At 37.0% G+C, this 24617-nt stretch overlaps 4 protein-coding genes across 6 annotated transcripts in view; 1 reads left to right on the top strand and 3 right to left on the bottom strand.

The window, feature by feature from the left end:
* The window catches only part of LOC134813051 (cystatin-B-like), a 73567-nt gene extending 66878 nt beyond the window's left edge, over nt 1–6689 (top strand). Inside the window, exons 1-4 of one of the 3 annotated variants that reach the window (XM_063820727.1) lie at nt 3717–3818; nt 4453–4520; nt 4661–4762; nt 6425–6689. In XM_063820727.1, the coding sequence (XP_063676797.1) occupies nt 3767–3818; nt 4453–4520; nt 4661–4762; nt 6425–6595 (393 nt within the window). In that variant the 5' untranslated portion in view covers nt 3717–3766 and the 3' untranslated portion in view covers nt 6596–6689. Of the gene's footprint in view, nt 1–3716; nt 3819–4452; nt 4521–4660; nt 4763–5430; nt 5767–6424 lie in introns of those variants that run through there. The other 2 variants (XM_063820728.1, XM_063820729.1) reach the window with 2 other exon arrangements.
* The window catches only part of LOC134813048 (uncharacterized), a 57946-nt gene extending 34407 nt beyond the window's left edge, over nt 1–23539 (bottom strand). Inside the window, exon 1 of the mRNA XM_063820723.1 lies at nt 23536–23539. The gene's annotated coding sequence lies outside the window, so the exon portion shown is untranslated. The remainder of the gene's footprint in view (nt 1–23535) is intronic.
* Nucleotides 6783–19508, bottom strand: LOC134813047 (myosin-11-like). The gene is made up of 22 exons (XM_063820722.1): nt 19416–19508; nt 18986–19228; nt 18558–18821; nt 18344–18402; nt 17855–17968; nt 17492–17612; nt 17177–17308; nt 15823–15993; nt 15466–15626; nt 15052–15223; nt 14611–14791; nt 12445–12589; nt 12164–12287; nt 11874–11979; nt 11613–11752; nt 9187–9377; nt 8854–8953; nt 8595–8719; nt 8256–8487; nt 7752–7915; nt 7559–7637; nt 6783–7387 (listed from the first exon to the last, which is right to left on the bottom strand). The coding sequence occupies exons 1-22, from the start codon at nt 19479–19481 to the stop codon at nt 7076–7078; spliced, it is 3402 nt and encodes a 1133-aa protein (XP_063676792.1). The 5' UTR covers nt 19482–19508; the 3' UTR covers nt 6783–7075.
* LOC134812832 (uncharacterized) lies at nt 19716–22507 on the bottom strand. Its single transcript, XM_063820409.1, has 5 exons — nt 22388–22507; nt 22134–22252; nt 21003–21135; nt 20542–20674; nt 19716–20306 (listed from the first exon to the last, which is right to left on the bottom strand). The coding sequence occupies exons 1-5, from the start codon at nt 22495–22497 to the stop codon at nt 20238–20240; spliced, it is 564 nt and encodes a 187-aa protein (XP_063676479.1). The 5' UTR covers nt 22498–22507; the 3' UTR covers nt 19716–20237.
* Nucleotides 23540–24617: the final 1078 nt, after the last annotated feature.

The raw sequence follows: 24617 nt of genomic DNA, 5'->3' as shown, positions 1-24617 counted from the left end.
ATTTTCGTTTTTTAAACCAATTGTCGTTTAGTAAGTGCTTTACGATTATTTCATTCATTAATCCATTGTGATAGCTTTTAATAAATAAATGGCTTAACATGGACATGTAAAAGATAGTAATAAAATTAAATCAGTAATAAAATTAATATAGGAGGGGGGTTGGGTCTTGATTAGGGGGGGGGGGGGGGTCAAACCTTGATTACGTAATATAGTGGGGGGGGGTAAAAATTGCCAAAATATTGATTACGTAATATGTGAACAACCCCTTACAGTTGAGGATATGATTGTGATCATTCTTGGCTCCACATTTAGCTGAACATACAGACTGTCCCAGTGACATAAAGTGAGGAATCTAAGAATCTAATTCCTAGCCATATTAATTTCCATAGCCACGCCGACTAATTTTTGTCAACAAAATTATTAAATCAACTTTAAAATAGTCGCTCTCGGTTGTTACACACTGTAACGCCGCGCACTGTACTTTAATTCTATATTTATCCGAGAAGATGTTCGAATCGAGCGCAAATGCCAGATTCCTGCAGATTCCTAGTTCTTGCACCTAACTTGCGCGTTACCAAATAATCCAAGATATTCCTGTCAGGATCCAAGATTTTCCTACTACCAGTATGGTAGTATGGACTGTTTGGTAGTATGGTAGTATGGTAGTTGCAGGAACGCGCGAAGACCTATATGTAAATATTACAAAAGCGTACATGGAATCGTAGCCTAGTTGGTTAATCCGTCGGTACTATATTAGCAGATCGCGAGTTCGAGACCCGGAAAGGAATTCTTTCACAATCTTTTGGCAATTATGAATAACTATACTAATGAATTAATAACTATACTAATGAATAACTAAACCTCTGTAATATAACTAGCAAAGTAAAATGAAACCGTTATTCGGCCGCGGAGCGGCCGAAAAATTTATGGTAGTCGTTTTAAAAATATATGGTAGCCGTTTTTTCTTTCCAGACTGGATTCCTAGTCCCTTTTTAAATTTATGTCACTGGGCAGACTGTACCTGTAAGCTTTATCTCTGGACAGTGGTTAAGTTGTCCTTACAGATGTTTATTCCACCTAAGCTTCAATTACATGGTGGAATTCTGTGGACTAGTATGTTCAGCTAAATGTGGACTCCTTAGGAATGTTATAAGGAGAAAATATCTCTTTAGTAAAGCTCAGCTCAAGCTTATAATTAACAGCATCATTGTCTGCAAATTGGACTACTGCAATGCTCTTTATTATGGAATTAGTGACAACCTCATCCACCAACTCCAACTCGTTCAGAATGCAGCTGCTAAAGCTATAGTAGGACTATATAAATATGATCATCTAGGAGACACTCTGAAAGACCTTCATTGGCTGCATATTAGTTACAGAATTCAATATAAGTTATTGCTTCTTGTCTATAAATGTCTTAATGGTATGGGACCAGATTATTTAAGTGATATGTTTAAATATGCCAATTATAATCATCTTATCTATTTGACTGAACCAAGAGTATATTCACAGTATGGAGAAAGATCGTTTCAGAAAGTTGGCCCTAAATTATGGAATGAGCTGCCTCTTGAAATTAAGAATTGCATGTCACTGGAATCTTTTAAAGTGTATCTCAAAACGTTTCTTTTTAAACGTGCTTTTGATATTAATTAATTTACTATTTTTCAACGTTTCTACTGTTAAGTGCATACCCTTAACCTTGTAATTTAGTGTATCAAGTCTTTACAATTTTCTATGGTTTGGAACCTAAATGTGGATTGCTTTTCAGGTTTTCTTGTATCCTGACTTGTTTTCGTGGCACACCTGTGCATTTTAAGTTGTTGTGCCACTATAATCTATAAGTTTAAATTATTATTATTATGGAATTTCGGCGTTTTATATTTGATTATCAGTTCAGACACACATTAATAATAAATCTTTTGCAGGTTTATAACCTACCAAGACGTGCGCCGAGTTGGACTTGTCGACGGCCTAATATTTGAAACAAATATTTTACGAGTATCACCCGTTAATAAATCTTCTGAATTTTTGAACAGTAAAGCTCATCGTATCTAATCTACAAAGTGACCTACACTGTAACCTAAACTGTTAAAAGTGCAACAAATTTCCATATACCGTGTCGAGTTTCTTGGATTCTACCGAAACCAATAGAATTTGCACAAGCCCTAGCTTTGTTATCTTATCGGGTTCTCACTTTGGTTCTTCCTGAAGAAAATGTAATCATATTCATATCGTAAAAATTATATTGGTTGAAACTTGACCGTATTCAGCAGCGCATCACCATTTTGACAGCTACAGTCTGTTCATGATTGATGATAACGGTTTTTTAAAGTATTGAATCAGTGCTGAGGCTCCAGCAAAGGTCAGATAGATATCATGCTTTAGCTCGACCTTGTTCAAGCTAGAGAAGTTTTCCAAGTCACTCGTTTTTTGGAATCATAAATTCGAGGAAATAGGGATTTCATCGAAAGTGCAATCCTGATGTAACAGTCTCAATGCCTCTAAGAGATCATTAAAAATTTGCGTAAACCAGCCTCAACGAAAGCTATTTGTACATAATATTATTATCCGTTGACTCATGTTTTAACTTTAAAGATACATTTTTTCACGTTTAGCTGATTATAAGTTCGATTTTTAAAACTTTATTTTTCATTACAGATGAATTGTAGAACTTCGTAACATCGCAAATTTATCATTCATGTGTGCAAACATTTTGCTTCATTGTATTGTAATACATTTCAGATCGTTACATATTGCATTTTTCTGGACTCAATTATAGTTTTAACAGGTTCTTGTGTAAAAAACTGGTTACCTTCTATCGTTACTGCTATGTTAATTGCGGAATAGGTTAAACGTATTCTAAAAGACTGTAATAGTTTCCAATGTGAAACACAAGATATTTCTCTATGTAATCATACATGATAAACTTCTCAAACGTAATTGAAAACTTTAAACTAAAATTCAACTGAGCTCTCCTGGTTGGATTGATCAGCAGGTAATGGTATATAACGTTGCAGGATTGAGGTATTATTGTTACAGCGAATTTCTTAACAAATCAATATGTAAAATTCTAGAATAACTCTCATAGAAGCTTTTATAATTAGACGGGTATAAGGACTGGTGTTGTTTAGCTAGCGATGAAGCAGGGTATACAATATTATGATTTTACAACATTGGATTCCAACACTTTACAACACTGTGTGTGTACAAGCTAAAATGACTACAAGCTATATTATGTAAACGTAGCTTAAGTGACTCAATTTGTATCTGTTGAGGGATTTCGATCGAGTTATTAGTTTGCCAAGATCAATTCATTAATTTACCAAGATTAATCGTCTTTAGTTTTTTATCAATTATCGACTACTTGCCATATGATACACTTTCCTTCCGATGGTGCGTCATGAAAAACGTTTGACCCTAGAATCATAGTTATGTGCATGTCGATCTTTTCACAACAGTACCAGGTGCACAAATCTGATAGAACGGGTATCGGCTAATAGTGCGGAAAAGTGCGGTATTAGGTCAATAGTGCAATTCTGCACACACCGCACTAATATATTGCCTCTGGTGCTCATATAAACGGAACAGGTAGTGTGCCTGCTGAACACAATACTGCAAGCCTATTTGTTTTATGATGAGACGTGTCCAGGTAGTGCACCTGGTATCTTATCTTGCAACTTCCAGAACAAAGGATATACAATTTCACGTTTGTATTAAGTCATTTCACCAGTTTATCTAGTTTGTTTTGTCACTGTCCTCTCCTATTATGAAGTCACTTTCTTTCTGCTTAATACTGTGCGGACTCCTTACTGTGGCTTGTGAGTATAGATTATCTTAACTATTTATCAGTTTCCCTAAATTCTCTATGTAGTTTACTGTTTAAAGATGTGTACATTGTACAAATACAATATGTACATTCAGTCGCTTCCATTGCCCCTTGCTCTATTAATACCAGAACAATGAGCACGTATGTTAATTGTAAAAGTTTGAACAAAAGAAATATAAAGTTACAAATGCCTTACAGTGTACACTTTAGTGATGGTAGATTGCGTTTTTGATTTCCCCTAAATAGCTTGTCACGTTACTTGCTAGACTCTAGAATGATCGTAAAGGGCAAGTCTTAAAACGATCTACCCGATCTCCTCCTGCCTTGTGTGTTCTGTAAATATCACGTGCTACTGGTAATTTGTCAAAATACTTCTCACAGATAAATCATCTGACACACAAATCAACATTTATTCATATGGCAATATAAAAATCTTTTTGCTCATAAGCCAGGCATACGTCATAGTTAACAGAACTTAATGTTAATTTGCCCAAAATATGTGATTTTATGTTTTGAACAAGGACATTTTAAATCAAATATATAATTTTTTTTTTACTCAAGTTATTATATAAAATGATCTAAGCAGAAGGTTTTAAAATGAACCAACTAAAATGTTCCCCATTTAGACATGAAGTGCGGTGGAACTAGTGACGCTAAACCTGCAAATGACGAGATTCGGGCTATCGTCACTCAGGTAAAACATTTGCACAGTTTTTATCCAATTCTAATTATTTTGGATAGTTTTCAATAGGGTGCCTCACTCTTATATACCTACCTGTATAATATATATATAATGCAAACAGTACTGAAAACCAATTAACTGTTTCTCCATAGGTAAAGGGTGCGGTTGAAGATCATGCTAAGAAATCCTACTCGGTGTTTGAGCCACATTCCTACACAACTCAAGTGGTTGCTGGAACTAACTACTTTGTCAAGGTAACTTTCTTTTTCTTAGGGGTCGTTCACATATTACGTAATCAGCCGAGGGGGGGGGGCCGGGGGGTTTCCAAATGATTACGGTAGTGTTATTTTGATACAATAGCTATGTGTAAAACTGATTACGGAGGGGGGGGGGGGGGTAAAAATTGTCCAAAAAGTGATTACGTAATATGTGAACGACCCCTTACCAAATATTTTAGGTCATTCTTTCAAAAATGCGGCAGAACTTGACACATTCTTGTTCCTACCCCACCCAGTTGAGTAACAGCTACTCAAGATAAGGTTCGAACATAGCACTTCCACTTCCCTTATTGCGGCGTATTTACCGTCTCGGCTAAAGCAATAAGGAACAAGTTATATAATACCCAAAGGCCAAAAGATATTGCATTTCTTATCTACATGAAAATATGTCCCTAAGATTGTTGTTCACACATCCACATGAAACTTTTAGTCGGGCTATAACATCCTTTACTTTGTTACGCTTATAAAAATATAAAAAATTGATTGCGGCAGTTATTCAAAATGTAAATTTAGAGAACTTTCATCAGATTTTTGACGTAAAACGTGATTCTATCGCAAAATCAGCTGACCGTACAAACATGATTACAAGCACGGTATATGTATGATCTCATTGATTTTTAGCTGTAGCTGTGTATATTAACCAGGTTAAAGTTGCTGATGATGGGGAGCACGTGCACCTAAGAGTACACAAGAGTTTACCTCATGCCGGTGGAGAACTTTCTCTACACTCTATTCAGCATTCCAAGACGGAGGCGTGCCCAATCGAGCATTTCTAGACTCTTCTACATAGATGTCTACAACTTATTAGAACTATTGTTATGTTACATTGAAACATGTGATTGTTTTGAAATATTTTTCTCAGACAGTATATTCTTTTCATTGAGTGTTGGTAGAATTTAGAGTGTACTAAATGTTTCAAATGTTTTCCTTCATAGATTGCTTACTTCTTGCATAATTTGCTTGCATTGTTTTCATAAAAACTATTTCTTTTGGGGAATTATCGATCGTTGATCTTTAATGCTGACGAATACATTGCATGTTTAACATTTTTGTAATTTCAAATTTGCATTCGGAATATGGAAATAATGTGTCTTAGTTCTGAATCAACAGCTGTAGCATGATCTACATAACATAATTGATTTATCACACAATCTAGGAGATTCTTCGGTGTGCCTAATGCAATAAGATGAGCCAGCTGTGGAACCATACACAAAATATTTCATTCGCAATGTAAAGCAATACCACCTGCTGGAAAGTGGAATATAGGGTGAAACTCAATCGCTAAATGCAATCTGGTGTAATTTTGAGATTGTGTTAGGCGGCTGAGCGCGGCGCCGAATGTAATTTTGCAGACTTATCTGCGCTGAAATCTAATTAACCAACGCGACGCGCGCGTGACACTACAGTACAGTACATATTATAATAAGAATCAAATTAATCATGTCATCCAGTCATCTGACAGAAAACTGTCGGCAGAGGGACTCTCTAGCCAGTGTACCGTGAGTCAAGACAAGGTGAACGGTCTATCTCCACAATAAATTCTAATTGCTAAGTTTAATCATTAAGTATGGTCTCCAGCGTTTTAAAACCACCATCAGGGATTAGGGATACCTCGTGCCGTAAATAACTTATGTCCAGGTTAAGACGGCAGCTCACGGGGAATTCGTACATTTGAGAATATTCGAGCATCTGCCCTGCTACGGAGGAGGCGTGTACCTTCACGGAGTTCTGCAACACCACGAGGTCGGGGATAGTGCGGTGGACTACTTCGACCAGAACATGAACTTTGACGAACCCCAGTGGGATTAGGATACACGATTTAGGGTCATATAACTTCATTTAGTCAGAGATTGTGATGTTAGATAGATGTTAGATTGTAGATTATAAATGTAGGGACCCTTTACCATATTATGGTTAAAGAATATTTCAACCGTCGATACTATTTCATTTTTATCAAACATTAAATTTGTTTTACTACTAAATGAAAATCGGTTATACTGCCTACGGGTTGCTGGAGACTCAGTGATACGATTACTTATCCATTTAATGTTTATGTCATATTAAGTAATAAGCATGAATCAGCAAAAAAATGTAACTGTAATGTCATAATTTAGTCAAACGCTAACAAGCATCCAATGCAAAAGAACTCATAGAATCACGATAAAAATAGATAAAACACAGGATCCAACCCCTGAGGCTTCCAACAAACGGGAAGTCATTATAATTACAATCAAGTATGGTACAGTTTCACATAAATATTACATTCTATATTCATAAATACTATCATATCTAAACTTTATTTCCTAAGTTTAACTTCCGTCTAACACTGGAATCACCCTGTCCTAAATTGCAATTAAATCGCGCGCAAGTTCGGCTTGGCGAGTGCCGGCAGGGCGAATGTTGCTGACGAGGCGAACTCCTGAGGGGAGATTGCTGGCGGTACGGGGAGTGCCGGTAGGGGGACTGAGTTTGGGAACTGAACAATGATTCCTGGGTGGCAGGTAGACCACTGTCGTTGGAGTTTTGTGTGAGCCGATCCATGTCTATAACTGGTTTGGTACGGGAACGAGGGGACATGGTGGATATCGGGGTTCTGGGCACCTGAAAACAAATAGTTGAGAACAAATAGTTGGAATAGATAGTAAGTAAGTTACGAAGTTGTCCTCGATAGATTACTTCCGCTCCACTGAAAAAAGCTTATCAAACTTCTTGGTGTGACCATTGCAATTTGCATCACAAGTTTCTTAAAGGCTTGGTAGGTATTATAGAAACCTGTTTAGGAAGGGTGAGTTGCAGGTGTTTCACTGTGCCCTTCACATTTGGGTGCTTCTCAATGAGACAATACAGTAACCTGAAATGGGGGAAATTATTGAACGTTGCCAGATATCATCACCCAATCATCAATTATCATTTACTCCACGCGGAAAGAAAGATTTTGAGATTGATTACGAAAACTAAAACTAACCTCTGATAGTACTTCTTGTATTTAGCAGCGGTGCTCTCTTTGCTTTGTGACACAGCTTTCTCGACGTATTCCAGAGCTTGTCTGTTGGCATTCTCTGCATACCTTAGCAACTCTTCTTTCATCTGACTGATGACTGACTCACATTGTGATCTTACAACGGATTCCTGGGAGATTTTATTACATAAGTTTCGAGTCCAACAGTGATCAGGGTAATGTTTGCTAAGATATCGAGCCGGGCCTTAATGTCAAAGCTTAAGGACAGCCGTCACTGTCTAAACTATGTTGTGACTGGTAGAGGCTCTCAAATCTCAGTTTAGAAAATAACACTTCGTGCAAATAACCGAGGTGCTACCCATCAAACATCTATACTTAAAGACTCTAACGGTGCCGCTAAGAAAAAATAATCCATTTGTCGATTAAGTTCGAAAATTAAGATAAGAAACTTCTATCGTTCTATCAACAATCGTGAAACGGTAAATTGAATAAAAATTAAAAGGCTGTTACCTTCTGACTACCCCTCTCCATCTTGTCTTTCAAACGCTCGATCTCGTTGCTGGAATTCTCGGATTTCTCCCTCAGCAGCTCTTCAGAGCACTTCAACTGATCGAACATGGCTGAGAGCTTGTCCAGCTCTAGTTTCTGTTTAAGTTCTCCCTGCATGTAGGTAGAGTTCTCAGAGCGTAACCGTGATATTGAATCCTTACAACGGTCCAAGTCCTGTTGTACTTGTGTCAGCCTGGGGAGGGGTGAGTTGAGTAAGGAGATTTATATTTATAGATCAAATGTCAGGGTTTTGCTTTCCTAAAAAATGTATCTAAAATTGTATTGTTGTGTTGCTCTCACCTCTTTTCACATTTAGAGGATTTGTCTCGCTCAGCTTTGAGAAGTCTGTTCATTTCGTTCTTGTACTCTTCGTTAGTACGTGATAAACTCTTTTTATATTCCAACTCCACTTTCCGCCGCATGTCCTGGGCAAACAGGACCATTCAGTATTCAGTTTGCTATGTTGACGAACAAATTACTTCACTTGAACTGGCAGAGCCGCAGAGCTATTAAGGTATGGCAGAATAAAATATTGTGACAACTGTTGGCAAATAAAAACCTCAGTTTTGCTGACAGTATCTTTTAATTGTGATTTGAGGTCCTCGACTTGCTTTTCACTCGATTTTGAAGCCTCTCTCAACCATTCGTCCTTCTTAGACCTTAAAATAGTGTCGAGGTCAGTCCTGTATCATAATTTTTAATCAGGCCTACTCAATCAGACAGTTTATCGAATAAACAACAAAGCAGGTTTTGATAAAAGTCTTTCTTGAAGTGTAAACCAGTAAATAGATCAAGAAATTTAATACTGTATCGATAAAGAACTATCCAATCCAGACTGTCCAGAAAAGCGAGTAGCTCTTCGGTGCCAAGTCGGTAACAATTAATTACTTACTTGACAATGATATCAACTCTGTTCCTCACGGTCTTCTCACTCTCCCGCTCCCAATGTGCCCTGGCAAGCGCCACAGCAGTATCTCTTGCCAAAGATAACTCAGACTCCCGCTCTTTCTGCCAGATATCACGGAAGTGAGCCTCTTGCATACTGTCTAAAACTTGTTCTGTCTGGCATCCCCGATGGGTCATCTGAAAGTGATCGTTGAAATGAACGTGGCCAGTAATTCTTATATAAATATTTTGTAAATAAGAATCTTGCGTCTTTCTTCGACTGAGAACAAAGCAGGTCTCGTCAAATCAAACAAACTGTAATTTGATGAACAGCGGCGGGTTTTCTTGTAAAGCGGCCAACAAGGTAATTAAATCTATAACAACCTTTGTTATCTGGAGATAATTGGCCCATTTCTCAGTTTCATAGCACTCACTAGGATACGATTTGCACGACTCATTAGGATATAATCTAAAATTATAAGCCCCTCACTCCTGATTTGCTTCTAAGTATTCTAATAGAAATAGGTTAGAAAAAAACTTAGCTTACCATTTTGTAAACGTACGAAACCATAATGTTGTCAAATAAATAGAGCAAAAAACAGCTGATTAAATAGGATACTGAGTTCGAACAAAGTCGCAATTTTACACACAAGTATGTACAAATGTACAATGCAAATAATTAAAATACAAGATAGGCCATGATTTATGTGAAGAATTAAGGATCTTAATGGTCTAAAGTAATTCTACCCTCAGCTGAAGGATGTGACAATGTATCATACTAAACTGCGGTCTAGGTTCCAATGCTGCAGCCTGCACTGCTGCACACCCGTTGGACAGGAGTAATCCTACAAATTTCAATAAATCACAATGGCTTAATTTGATCTTTATATTTAAGTAGTAGGCAGTTGTAGAGGGGATGATGCAGAGTGGTGAAATTTCCGTCGAGGCGCCCAGGCGCAAACCAAAGACGATTATAATTTTAATTATTCGGACAACCAAAAAGCGGAGACTGTCCCAACAGAAGAGAGGCAATAAAAACTACTCCGAGATTATGTTCTATAAAAAACTGTATAAGTATCATTTAAAAAATGAAAAACTTGGCTGAATCATTAATAGTTGAAAAATTCAGAAATCAAATGAATTTCCTGAGATCAGTCCGGCAAATTATGATTCATTTCTTATGAATTCACACTGGTAGTTGATATATGCGATGGATTGAAGCCACTTTAGGGGTCGTTTACATGTTACCTAATCAATTTTTATGCAATTTTTATATAGTAATGTAATTTTTTTTATACATTTTTATATAGTTATACAATTTTTCTGAAATGTTATGAAACTTCCGACCACTGGTTAATGTCCGAAAATTTATAATTTGTCTTGTAAGTTTCGAAATCTCCGATCTCGAGCACCTGCTATTGGACCATGGGATTTGAAGCTAAGGACCCGGCATGTAGCCAGATTACCCGACATCAGATCCCGAGACATCTTTTTCAGCCCCGGGATCCAAACATAAGGACACGGCATGTTTAATTCAATTACCCGAAATCAAATTTTTAAGAAATTACATTTTTTCCTGAAACTTCTTGAAATTTTCGGTTGATATCAGGCCAAGCACGTTCTAAACCGGACTGGAACCAAATTACAAAACAAATATTGAGGACAGATATCCGGCCACAATATTTCCTCCCGGTCTCAAAGTTCAAACAAATAAAGTTATGCCACAAAAAAACAAAGTTGAATCCCAGGAGTATGACCACTTCCTGAACTCTCGTCTTATCTTATCATAACACTTGTTCTTTTTACCCACATATTCAAATCTTAACCCTAAACATCCTCGCACTTCAGATGTTAATCTCAGACCGGCGTTAATGCTGTGAGATAATCTAATCCCTGTATAGCCACACACAGTGATTGAGTCATTGGACATGAACTGCTTGATTGATAAGGATTATTTTAGTACGTAGAAACAGTAATTTGATGAAGGTCCAAAATTCATCGTACAAATGTCAGGGCAAGTCAAATGTCGGTATCCCAATAAGTACTGAACTCAATTTATGTTAAGATGAGCTGTGAAACAGTTTAAGTGATCACATGGCATGAAGTTTCGGTACCCCTCACATTAATGGTTTAAAATAGGGGCAGCTTTTAAATGTGAAGTCGTGGCTTCCTACGAAATTGCCCGTTGGTGTTGAATTAAATCGCTGCTGCGCGCGGCGGCAGCGAAAAACTACACTAACACCCGACCACAATCTACCTGGCACGTTAAAATGTCGCCGCTGCCCACGCAAAATAGGCTTTGAGCGCGAAATTTAACCGCCATAATCTTGTACATGCTGTACATTAACACAACATGAAAATTGATACTCTTCCAATAACCATTGTACGTTTGATTGTATATAACAATTCGAAGAGAATTCTAAGCAAACGAACCTCTAGAATGCAAAGAGTAGACACATTCGTACTTCCACTCCAATGTTTTTGAGAGTTTTCTATCTCAGATTCCAACCGTTTCTCGAAATCTTGTGTGAGTTGAGACTGTATTCTCGTTTCTATCTGGAGTCGCTCTTCGGCTGAAATTTGCCATGAAGTGGAACATTCCAAGATAACTAATCTCTAATACAAATTGTCTACATTCTACAAATCAGAATGCCACAGTACTGATTACCTAAATAACTCAGCTAAAACACATACCAAAAGACATGAGCATGTCCTCCTCCTTTTGAATTAGCATTTGTTCCCTCTCCTCATCACACCGAGCTTTAACTTCTCTCAGCTGGGTTAACACTTCATCTGATGCCTGCACGGGTTTAGTTTCATTATCCAGGAGAAAGGGAAACAGTTTCTGTCAAATGTTTCTGTCAAATGTTTCTGTCGAACGTTTTTGTCAAACAGTTTCTGTCAGATTTTTCTGTCAAACAGTTTCTGTCAAATGCATGACATAGAAAGCTTCGACAACCAAAAACAGGAAATTGAAGACGAACCCTTTGTTGGAAGTTTTCCAATCTCTTGTCGTAATCTGTCTTTAATACTTCCTTTTCTTTGCTCAAACTAACATACAGTTCCTTGTTCTTGTCAACTTCTTCTTGCAGACTTGTTGACTTCAATCTATAGTATCGTTAAAATATTAAAACATTACCACACCACACTAGTCCTAGAAAGATTATATTTAGATTTGGATGTACAAGTCCAGGAAATCAATAGATATACATTATACATTATACAGTACATTATAAATCGTATCACACTAAACAACAAATCCCACCTGTACTCCTCGATTTTATTTTGTAGACCGTGTTTGTCGAGTCTAGAAGTTTCTTCAATAGCTCTCATACGTTTCAGTGTATTGGTCTGATCTACTAGTGTTTGCTCACAACGCTTCTCAGCTGCAGCTAGTTTCTCCATTGTCTCTGAAAGTGGAATGTTTAAATGAGGTCATGTTAAATGATATCATCGCAATCTTGAGGCAATGATGCTGTTTTGTTCCGCCAATTAAATCAGTTTTTGATACTTATCTTTCTCGTTTATTGGATCCTTAGAGTATTTTTGTTTTGGCCAGTTTTTTGATTTAAAGTCACGATGTAATATGGAGCTATTGTACGCATAAACAGGCAGTATTATATGGTGTTGTACAAATAGCTGCATTTTACACGTTGTACGTGTTTAGGTAAACTATATATATTTAACTATTTTATTATATAAATATTTAACAAATAATTTGAGTATTATTATGTAATATGATGGAAGTCCTTTAACCAGATGCAGTCACACCCTGACTCATAATATGAAGGACTTGTTTTGATTCTAAATTAAAAGCACAAATATTCGTAAAACACCCTTACTTGGTTTACATATTTGATAACAATATGTAATCTCACCTCAACTACCACACAACAAATTAGTGTTTTTATTGGGTATGCTATTAAAAGAATAACGTGTACAATAATTTGACCAAATTGACTTTGATTGGGAAATTCAAAGCAAGTGTATTCTTTGAGATTCAAAGCATTTTTGATGAAAAAGTCTTTTGAAAAATACCGCCAAACTGAGCTCTCAATCTAGAATGTTCTAAACAATCATCTAAGTATCCTTCTAATTTTGCGCTTCAATATCTTGCACTTCTCAGCCTGAAACTTCTGGGCCACTAATGACTCAAATTGTTATGGTCGTGCGACTTATATTATCCCACGTGCGACTTATATTATCCCACAACTTTATCGACTCAATTTGTGTTATCAGCTCATGGTTGCATGAAGTGCCCATAAAAGTAAGATTGGGCAGTATTCTAAAATAAATATTGGAATTATCTTTGACACCTTGAATGTCTTATCTGAACAAACACAGGTACCACCAATTAATTAATTAATATTTTTCCCGGGTAGCGGCTAGTAGACATCTCATTTCCACTTATCCTTGCTATCTTACGTTACGCCATGTTACTCTGTTTGTTGCTGCTAGGAGTGGCTGCTCACTCTGTCACTGCCCTACAAGCTAGGTGTACCATGAAGCTTCACAAAAATGGTACAAAGATAGGTACAGTTATCTTCACCAGCAATGGAAATAAACAGCGTATAGAAGCGTACCTGAAGGGAGACCCCGATGTAATCACCAAGGGATACCACGGGTTACACATTCACAGTAACCCAGTTAAAAGGAATGATTGTAGCGCAGCCTCCACTGGTGGCCATTTCAACCCCGAGGGAAGCGACCACGGAGGGCTGCATTTTCCATCAAACTCGAGACATTTGGGGGATATTGGAAACGTTCGTGCTGGAGAGAGGGGAGAAGTAAATCAAGTCCACAAAATAACAGTAGATCCACTAGCGGACGAAGTAGGTTCTGGTATGATAGAAAGTCTTTTCGTGTGTGCAGCAGAACCATTCATGCTCTGGCCGGACGGTCGCGAGGAGAGGATAGTCGATCTGGAGAAGGCGGAAAAGAAGAGAAAAAGAGCATTAAAGAAAGGAAAACCTACTTATTCGATTGTTCTGAAGGAACCTGATTGCTACCAACCAGTATGGAACCGTGACACTTTCACATTAAACAGTGCCAAGTTTGCTCTGGAGGGAAAGCAATCGATCGTGGGAAAAGCTGTTGTCTTGCAAGGGAGAGAGGATCTTTGGAAAAGAGGGGGAGATGGAAACGAGGATGTAGGAATAGCATGCTGTACACTGAAACTAGTTGAGGAGGAGGCTTGATGACACCACACCCAGGCAAAGGACTCACGTGTTTCATAATTATACGGACATGATTTAAATAAGTGTATCTGATTTTAATTGCTCGATAGCAAATTTTTATATTGAATAATTTTTTAGTGTTTTTTGAAAATTTCGATTTCAATGTTTTTGTGATGAAAAAAAAAACACTCCCAATGGAACCAGAATACTAAGGTTAATCACACGAGTTACAATGTTTTCAATGTTTTCTGTACCTCGTTCTCTGGAGACAGCTTGGTCAGCTCTATGTTCACTATCATTTATACTGCCATGCACCTCCTTCATCTGCCCCTGTAGCCTCCCAACCTCAGTTTGAAGATATGAGATGGTACGGTCTTTAGAGTCTACACTGCTCTTAGCTTCTTCTTCACAACGCTCAGAGTTTACCACTCGGTCCTGCAGGGGGTGGGGTTCAGGGGTGTGTAACCAGTGTAATGTTTTACAAATACATTTGTTATCAAAAATATATTATCTGTAAATTTTAAAATAAAAGTCGTTTTGATTCAATTGACCCAAGTTGTATTAATAAGCACAGCAGATGTTTAAAAAATCATGTTTCACAGCCCATGAGACGTTCCACGGTATTGAGTAAGAGCAGGTATTGAGTTAGAGCAGGTGCCCACAAACAAACTAACAAAATGTCACAGCTTCCTAACCTGAAGCTGTGCTGCAGTGTGACGGAGCACCTCACACTCGCTCGTCAGATCAGTAATGTGTGACGCGAGCGTGCGCGGGCTCTCTTCACTCTCACACAGTCGCTGGGTGATCACACTTAAATGTGTGACCAGCTCTGTTATTTCACAGCTGTGTATTTCTGTTACCAGCGGTCTGGGGTAAAGCCATGATTAGGAGATATTGTAACAAGTCTACGTCTTTATTTTGTAATGTGGTATTGATGGAGCCAATCTTGGTAAGCAAAAATGATGATGCACAGATGACGTATTGCACATCTTTAAATTAAATTCATAAATTGGTTACGTTGATTCAGCTAAGATGAAACAACAATTTGACAACACAAAGCCATCTAGAGTCAGTAGATATTAACTCTACAACACCACCCTTTAACTCACAGATTAGCATCCACAATGTTCATCTTGGGAAGGGTAATAAGAAGATCCTCCAGACCGTGTTTGATATTCTCCTCCTTCTGCTTCAGGTCCTGTTCCAGGGATGTCATCTTGTTCTTCACACTGTTCTGTAATTCTACCCTTAACATCTCTATCTCCAAATCCTGAGAGTCGGACAGAAAAATGAAGCAATGCTAAACAGAGTCTTTTGAGATCGTAAATTTTGTCCATACAGCGATATAAAATTGTTAGATCCGTCATCCGAGACCCGAGTTTGTTGTTATTTAATATAAGTTAACATTAAACTCTATCGGATTCCAAACACTGAAGACTCTAATATCTCTTTAAAATTAATGAAACCTTTTGAACGATGTCACGTTTACATCCATCAAGTTTCTTCTTTCCCTCCGTTATCTCCCTTTCTTTCATTTTGTTAGTTTTAGCAAGCATTTCTTCGTAGAATTCAGTATCTTTTTTAGACACGCTGTCTTTTAGCTGATAACTTAGCCGGTCTATTTCACTGTTTCTCTCCTGAATTCAAAAAATAATGTTATCGTTTAATAATGTTTTAAAGGCAGTAATCTGTCGATTTAAAATTAAACCACAGTTTAGTTAGCAAACTTAGAATACGGTTACTTAGCACACAGTTACTTAACACACGGTTACTTAGCACACGGTTACTTAGCACACAGTTACTTAGCACACGGTTACTTAGCACACGGCTACTTAGCACACGGCTACTTAGCACACGGTTACTTAGCACAATGTTACTTAGCACACAGTTACTTAGCACACAGTTACTTAGCACACGGTTACTTAGCACAAGGTTACTTAGCACACAGTTACTTAGCACACAGTTACTTAGCACACGGTTACTTAGCACACGGTTACTTAGCACACAGTTACTTAGCACACGGTTACTTAGCACACAGTTACTTAGCACACAGTTACTTAGCACACGGTTACTTAGCACACGGTTACTTAGCACACGGTTACTTAGCACACGGTTACTAAGCACACGGTTACTTAGCACACGGTTACTTAGACAAGGTTACTTAGCACACGGTTACTTAGCACACTTTTAATTAGCACAAAGTTACTTAGCACACGGTTACTTAGCACACGGTTACTTAGCACATGGTTACTTAGCACACGGTTACTTAACACACAGTTACTTCGCACACGGTTACTAAGCACACGGTTACTTAGCACAAGGTTGAATAGCACACGGTTGACGCACAAACTTTAACTCACGGCTGACTCACGGTAAACACACGGCTGACAGTTGACACACCTGTGAGTATACCTGTAAACATTTTAAAAGTCACCTTGATGCAAAACTTGGCTGCGTTTACTTGAGACGTTTAAATGGTTCATAACACTGCAGTTGGTAAGAAATAAGTATACGTTGAAGCGTGAAATTAGACTTTGCCATGCACCAATGCCTCCCTCAAGCTTGATGATGTATTGAGATTATAAGGTGTGCATGACAAAATACACATACACATTACACGTTACTAAACTGTATGCTCGAGTAAAGTCTTGAGTAAGAGCCTCTTTACATTTCAAACTCAGTGAATAATACTCTGCCGTCAAGTTGCGTGTTAAACAAAGTTTGAGCTAAAAAACGCGGCGAATTGTAAAAACAAAAACTTGGCTCACATGCGCAAATATAAATTCCTTTGGATAAAGAATATTATATATGTTTTTGCACCTGAAGTTGTAGCTGCAGAGTGACGATATGCTCGTTAAGTTCGCTGTTATTCGTCTCGTGGTTCTCCTTATCGTACTTCTCTCTATCTACTGTTTCTTCTAATTCTTTAGCTCTCAGTGCACTCTGTGACAACTGGTATTTGGGAGGTTAGTGGAGAGGGCAAAAGTTTAATAGTTGAACTAAAATCCGTTATTATAGAAAAATTTAAATATCGTCCATTAACTCTGGGAACTCTAGATCTGGAGTTCTCACAGTTTGATTAGTTTTCCACAAATCGCTGGTTCCCCGACGTAAAATTGAACACCAAACACTAACCTGTGATTCAAGAATGTCTTTCTCGGTCTGGAGAAGCCCAACTTTGTGCTGAAGCTGATGTATTTGCTTAGTGTAGGTGTCCTGAGTGTCTTGTAGCTGGGTCGTTATCTGATCCAGTTTTCTAAACATGAACAAAGTGTTAATTCGGCTAACAGGCTATTAGCTACATAATAATAATAATATCAGTTATATAATAAATAAATATAAGAATAGAGTTGAGTGTTAGATCCTTATCTTTTAAATTCAAGTTGGAAAACTCAAGGATAAAAGTTTCATTTTGATGATAAGAAAGAACAGGGCCTCAGAGAGCGAGGGATGAAGCAAAGAAAAGAAGGCTAATATAGAGAAGGCACTAGATATGACCTCTGGTTAGCTCTATATAAAGCGTTGAGTTGTTCAGGTTGGTGCACAACATCAGATCCATCATTGAACACTTCACTATCCAACGGTATACTGACTCCACAATCTGGACTTCCACTGTAAAATATAGTTTTAAAAATCAGTTTTGGTTATGTTCAATGATAAACGCTGGACCTCGAAATTTTGTTGAGTGATAGACGTCATTAAACATTGTATACAATATAGATGCTGACTTTATGGCCGAGATCTAAGAAACGCTAGCTGTGCTGAATTGTCGTTTAGGATATATTACAGTGTTCTCTCATATCGTACACTACCATTATTAGTGCATGATATACACTGATTAATTCTCCATAGATATTAGATATTATGTATGATCGACGATCATACATCAATGATGAATGATCATCTCAACCTGTTAATTGAAAGCAAAAACAAAAATTTCCTGGTACAAGAAAATGGCTTTCATAATTATTGGAAATAAAATCTCACCATTGGCTGTTCCAGTCACTTTTATCGGCCCCTACTGGATAATAATCGTCTCTGCTCAGCTGAAATAGAGGTTAGTAATTAGTAATTAGTAAGTAGTATTAGTAATTAGCATTTAGCAAACATTCAGTGATATGGATACATCATGAACAAATACTAATTACAGTACCAAGTACTGTGTATGTGGAATTGAGTGATGATATTATGTAGTGCTCACATGTTCAGTGTTGTTTCCAGTAACCTCGCTGCTCTCCCTACTATCGTAAGTACCGCTCTCAAATCCAGGTCCTGGACCCGGGAAGTTACCAGGGTTACCAGGGTGGAAGGAGTAAGGAGGGAAGGGAGGACCGTGGTAGGGGTTGTGGGCGTGGTACGGTGCTGGCATTGCGTACGGGTTCACTTTAAGGTATGGATGGAGAGGTTGTGGGGGTTGTGGCACGGGCCACTGTCCTCCGTTGTGTTGGAATGTGTGCTTCAGATTCTGAAAGAGAAAGGAGTGTATATTCTGGATATCATTTTAGTTTTGGTCAGTCCAATCTCCATTAAACACTGGTCAAAATTAAATAACTCTTAAATTAATTAATAATGTAGTGAATCATATAATATAACACAACACACACTCTATATAATGATCAAACTGCTTACACTTTGGGTGTTAAGATGACTGTTAAACACATTTTTACTGCTCATGTTGCTGTAGTTGTTATGATGAGTCTCGTTGTTATGATGAGTCTCGTTGTTATGACTACTGCTGTTGTTTTCGTGACTTGTGTTGTTGTTAGTTATGTGGTTACTATTGTTATTCGGAGGAATGTTCTCCTCATCCGGCTCCCAATCATCATAATCTTCAATGTCATCGTCCAGTGCTTTGTTTAGAGCGTCTCTTATCTGAAAACGTGGATATAAATAGTAAATAGCACGATGAAAACTAATATTCCTCTTCAGCCATTCACAAAATCAGATTCTATATCCACACCGGCTTAAGAAATAACTATAATTATGTACGATATTTCAGATCGACTTCTCCAATATAATATAGGATATTAATAATGTTTATGTTACAAGTATATCTGACCTCGTCTTCACAAGGGTTATCATCCTCTGTGTTGTCGTCAACTATTGTCGTCGTGTTTTGAAACATATTACTGTTAAATACTTCGCTCTCAATCATCCTTTAAAGGTTTTTGGGAATAATTTTATTTCATTATTAATTAATCAATAATTATTCTGTTACTGTAATTACATATGTTTTCCGAAAATAAACAGATATAGTTTCCGTTCGCACATTACAGTATCCAATATTTTTCAAATAACAGAGCAAACTTGGCCTGTAGCCGTGTTGCGGGTGTTTTCTTGATAACAACGCTGATATTTACTTTAAGATTTGGAGTTAATTCAACTTTAATGGAAGCACAGAAATCAGAATATCATTATTATAAGAAATTATCTATGACAATATGAAACTTAACCCAGTTTAAACTGTACAATCTGCAGACAATAGCGAACAAAAGTTAGCTTCCCATCGCATCACCAAAATAAGAAAACGATAAGGAAAAGATTTTTTCAATATTTCATCTTATACCATGCCACTGCAACTGTAAAAATTAATTCAAATATAATGTCAAATAAACAAAACAAAAAATAACGTACAAATTCTGGATATTAAATATATTTAAAGCACAAACATATCTTAAAACTTATTAACACATTTTACAACGGAAATGGTACAAAACTTGTTGGTTTTAACTGAATTAGATAAGCATGTCTGCAGTGAATTAGTTACAAATCTGCTGATGAATTAAGCTCTTGTAGTAAGGAAGACAACTGCTATGGAGACAACAGATGTGAACTGTTTAGATAATGTTTATTAGAGTTGTTGAGAAGTTTGATCAATGTTTCATTGGATAATACCATACTGAGCTTGAACTTTGCATCTGTATTCCCTCTCTGTAAAGTTGTTTGCTAACTGCGACAAAAGATTGGTTGTTAAGTTGGCTTATCTTTATGCATTTGAATGGATTAAGTGTGAAACGAAATTTTATAATTCAATTAAAAAACAAAATTCTAATAAAAAATATAGATTTTTCAAGAAACCAAGCTAGGTGAAAAGATCAAAGGTTGATTTAGGCTCGAAGGTCAATCATTCAAGTGTGACACAAATAATCATGTTATAATTCAGTTAAACACTTTGAGTAACCTACATCGGAATTCTGTATCCAGTCTGAACTGAGCTCCTCTATCTTAATGCATTCGCCTAGCTTCACATCCATATTGTTACACAGATGGTTTGCTTTATCTGTTGCTACTCTACAGGCATTGGTAAATGTTCTTTTACTGGAAAGAAGATTAGAAAATAAATATACCTGAGCCACATCTTGCTTTTGTCGATATATAACCGATATAATCAAATAACTTGAAAATTGACAGCCAAAGTTATCATAGTATATGAAACCTTGTCTCCGCTAAAGTTATCAAAGTATATGAAACCTTGTCTCCGCTAAAGTTATCAAAGTATATGAAACCTTGTCTCCGCTAAAGTTATCAAAGTATATCAAACCTTGTCTCCGCTAAAGTTATCAAAGTATATCAAACCTTGTCTCTGCTAAAGTTATCAAAGTATATCAAACCTTGTCTCCACTAAAGTTATCAAAGTATATCTAACCTTGTCTCCGCTAAAGTCTTTTCCTTAAACCCGTATAGTGTATCATGTAGCTTAATACTATTGTCAAGTTTCTCTACAAATTTGTTTCGAAGAGTATCAAGTTTTTCTGTTGAGCTTAGAGTAACTCTAGTTTCTGAAAATGTAGCAATTAGGTTTTGAAATCATTTTGTTTTGAAATGAGGTCTTAAATACTGTATTTTCGGTATCGAATCTAACATTAGATAAGTATGGGATTGTTCACATATTACGTCAGCCAGAATGTGGGCGGGATTGGGAAACTGTTATTTATGCACAGGGTGGGGTCTGAAAAAGTCAAAATCTAGTCTACGTCCCAGTGACATAAAGTGAGGAATCTAAGAATCTAATTCCTAGCCATATTAATTTCCATTAATACATAGCCACGCCGACTAATTTTTGTCAACAAAATTATTAAATCAACTTTAAAATAGTCACTCTCGGTTGTTACACACTGTAACGCCGCGCACTGTACTTTAATTCTATATTTATCCGAGAAGATGTTCGAATCGAGCGCAAATGCCAGATTCCTGTCAGGATCCTAGTTCTTGCGCTTAACTTGCGCGTTACCAAATAATCCAAGATATTTCTGTCAGGATCCAAGATTTTCCTACTACCAGTATGGTAGTATGGACTGTTTGGTAGTATGGTAGTATGGTAGTTGCAGGAACGCGCGAAGACCTATATGTAAATATTACAAAAGCGTACATGAAATCGTAGCCTAGTTGGTTAGTCCGTCGTTACTACATTAGCAGATCGCGAGTTCGAAACCCGGAAAGGAATTCTTTCACAATCTTTTGGCAATTATGAATAACTATACTAATGAATTAATAACTATACAAATGAATAACTAAACCTCTGTAATATAACTAGCAAAGTAAAATGAAATCGTTATCCGGCCGCGGAGCGGCCGAAAAATTTATGGTAGTCGTTTTAAAAATATATGGTAGCCGTTTTTTCTTTCCAGACTGGATTCCTAGTCCCTTTTTAAATTTATGTCACTGGGGTCTACGTAATATATGAAAGGTCCCCTTGTAAATGTGTTATTGTGTTGTGTAATATAAATTTTTGTGAGCATTATTATAAATGTCACAAGGGTTGTGGGAACTGTAGAACCTTTGATAAAAGTGAACATGTCACCAGATTTTGCCATGAGACAATTCTCCCGCACATCTTTACCACCATCATTAATACAGGATTGGGAGATATATTTTTGTCTTTTATCTACACTGTCCCTGAAAGCGGAATTGTTATTGTTATCATACAAATTTTCAATGAAATCGTCAATGTAACTGCATTTCAGCAAAGCAAGAAGCAGTGAAACTATTGTGTAGTAGTTTTGAGAACATGATGTGACTCAAAAGAAATACCTGGCCTCATCTGCTGTTGGTTTTGAGCTTGAGCATGAAATCGCGAAAACAATTCGATCAGTGGAAACCACTTCTCCATAGCTTCCAATTACTGTAATGGTCTTATCCATAAGCTAAAATAGATTATTTTAGTTACAACACATGATTATTTATTACTCAAAAGTAAGTGTTTAGGATACAAGGATACAAGGAAACAAGGATTCAAGGATACAAGGATAAACCAGCTTCTGTTCAGTAACCTATAGCAGTAAACATTATGTATACATTATGCATCATTTGGAGGGATCCTTCTTGAACAGCCTTAGTTGTTGTGGCACGGACACCATCTTGTAGTTCATGCGACAGGCCAAACAGTTCTAGGGGTGGTTGTGGCTTAATGATAAACCAAAAAAACTAGCTTACACAGAATTAGTTATGGATAGTAAGCTTGATAACATTGAAGCATTATGGGTGAAGCTTAAGAATAGCAAGATCAATGTTTGCTGCTTCTATCGCTCTGGAAATTATTGCAGTGTTGATAACTTTATTGAGTACATTCATTTTTGCATGAAAAAATTGAACGGGAAAAAGGTTATCTGGATTGGGGATATAAACATTGACCAGAATAATATCTCATCCACCCAGTACAAAAAATTAGATATGACCTTGAGATGTTACAATCTAGTTCAAACCATTCAAGGGATAACTAGAGTTGCTAAACGTGGAGACAATTTTACCCAGACTACTATTGATGTAATATTCACTAACTGTTATGCAGATTTTGTTCAATCTTCTGTTCTTGATGAACGTATTGGGGATCATCAAGCTATTATGTGTGATATAGATTGTAAAGTACCTATAGCTCCTAAATTTGAAAAGGTTGAAATTAGAAATCATTGTAAACGTAATGTTAAACAATTCTTAGACTATCTAGATACCTGTTCTGATTACAGTCCACTATTGGAAAGTACAGATGTTGAAGCTATCACTGCTGGCCTTTGTCATCATATTGAACAGGCATATGCAACCTTCTTCCCTTGCAAGACCATAGAAAGGCATGAAAAGTTCATACATAAACCTTCTACTGAACTTTTAAATGCCATTAATCATACACATTTTCTTCTAAAGAAATTCCGTAAAAAGAAGGATAAGAGAGACAATGGAAATTGCAATAAATGTGGTACATGTAGCAAATGTATAAAGTGTAATGAGGCCTGGGATTGCTACAAGATTCAGAGAAATATTAGAAATAAATTAGCTAAAACCTGCAAAAAGGCTAATGTAATCGATGATCTACAAGTTAAAAGTGCCAAGAATGATCTTAAAGGGGTATGGAAAACTATCAAACTGGCATCAAATATGACCCCTGGTACAACTAATTGTCAAACTATCAATGAGAATGATCCTGAGCTATTTAACTTTCATTTTGCAAATGTTGGATCAAGATTACAAAATCAGGCCCCCAATATTGAAAGAGTTAGTTTTACTGATTTTTTACCTCCTAGAACTTCTAACATCTCATTTGATAGATTCCAAGAAATAAATGAAACTGATATCCTAATGTATGTCGAAACGATCAAGAATGACAAGGCCTCATATGACGATGTGCCTCTATTCTTACTTAAGCAAGCTGTACCACACATAGTTGAGCCACTGACCCATATTGTCAATTTGAGCCTTAATACAGGTGTTGTACCAACCCTTTGTAAAAAAGCTAGAGTAACTCCCATCCATAAGGCAGGAATGAAAGATGATCCTAATAATTACAGGCCAATATCCATCCTTCCACTTGTAGGAAAACTTATAGAATACTTTGTCGGCAAGCAACTCACTGATTACATGGAAGAGAACAAACTTTTTATCCGGCATCAATATGGCTTTCGGAAAAATCACTCCACAACTTATTTGATGTATACTGCAGCTGACATTCTTCTTGACCACTCTGAACCATTTCAAGGTGAAGCCTGGAGCCAATTTGAAACCATAAGCGACAATGATCTCAAAAAGATTCTTTCTGACCTTAACAAAAAAGAATGTGAAGAGGATCCCATCCCTCTAAAACTTCTAATGCAGTGTTTTAATGAAGTTAAACCAATTGTGTCATTTATTATCAATGACTCACTTGTCACTGGAAAATTTCCGTCAGTCCTAAAGAGTGCTCTTGTCAGACCAGCCATCAAAGATGATAAAGGAGATGTCAACAGCTTCAACAACTATAGACCGATTAGTAACTTACCTTTCCTCTCGAAAC

Source organism: Bolinopsis microptera, chromosome 3 (genome assembly GCF_026151205.1).
Source record: "Bolinopsis microptera isolate Bmic1 chromosome 3, MBARI_Bmic_1.0, whole genome shotgun sequence".
NCBI lineage: Eukaryota > Metazoa > Ctenophora > Tentaculata > Lobata > Bolinopsidae > Bolinopsis > Bolinopsis microptera.
Note: the sequence above shows the minus strand (reverse complement) of the source record. Positions and strands in the feature narration are given on the sequence as shown.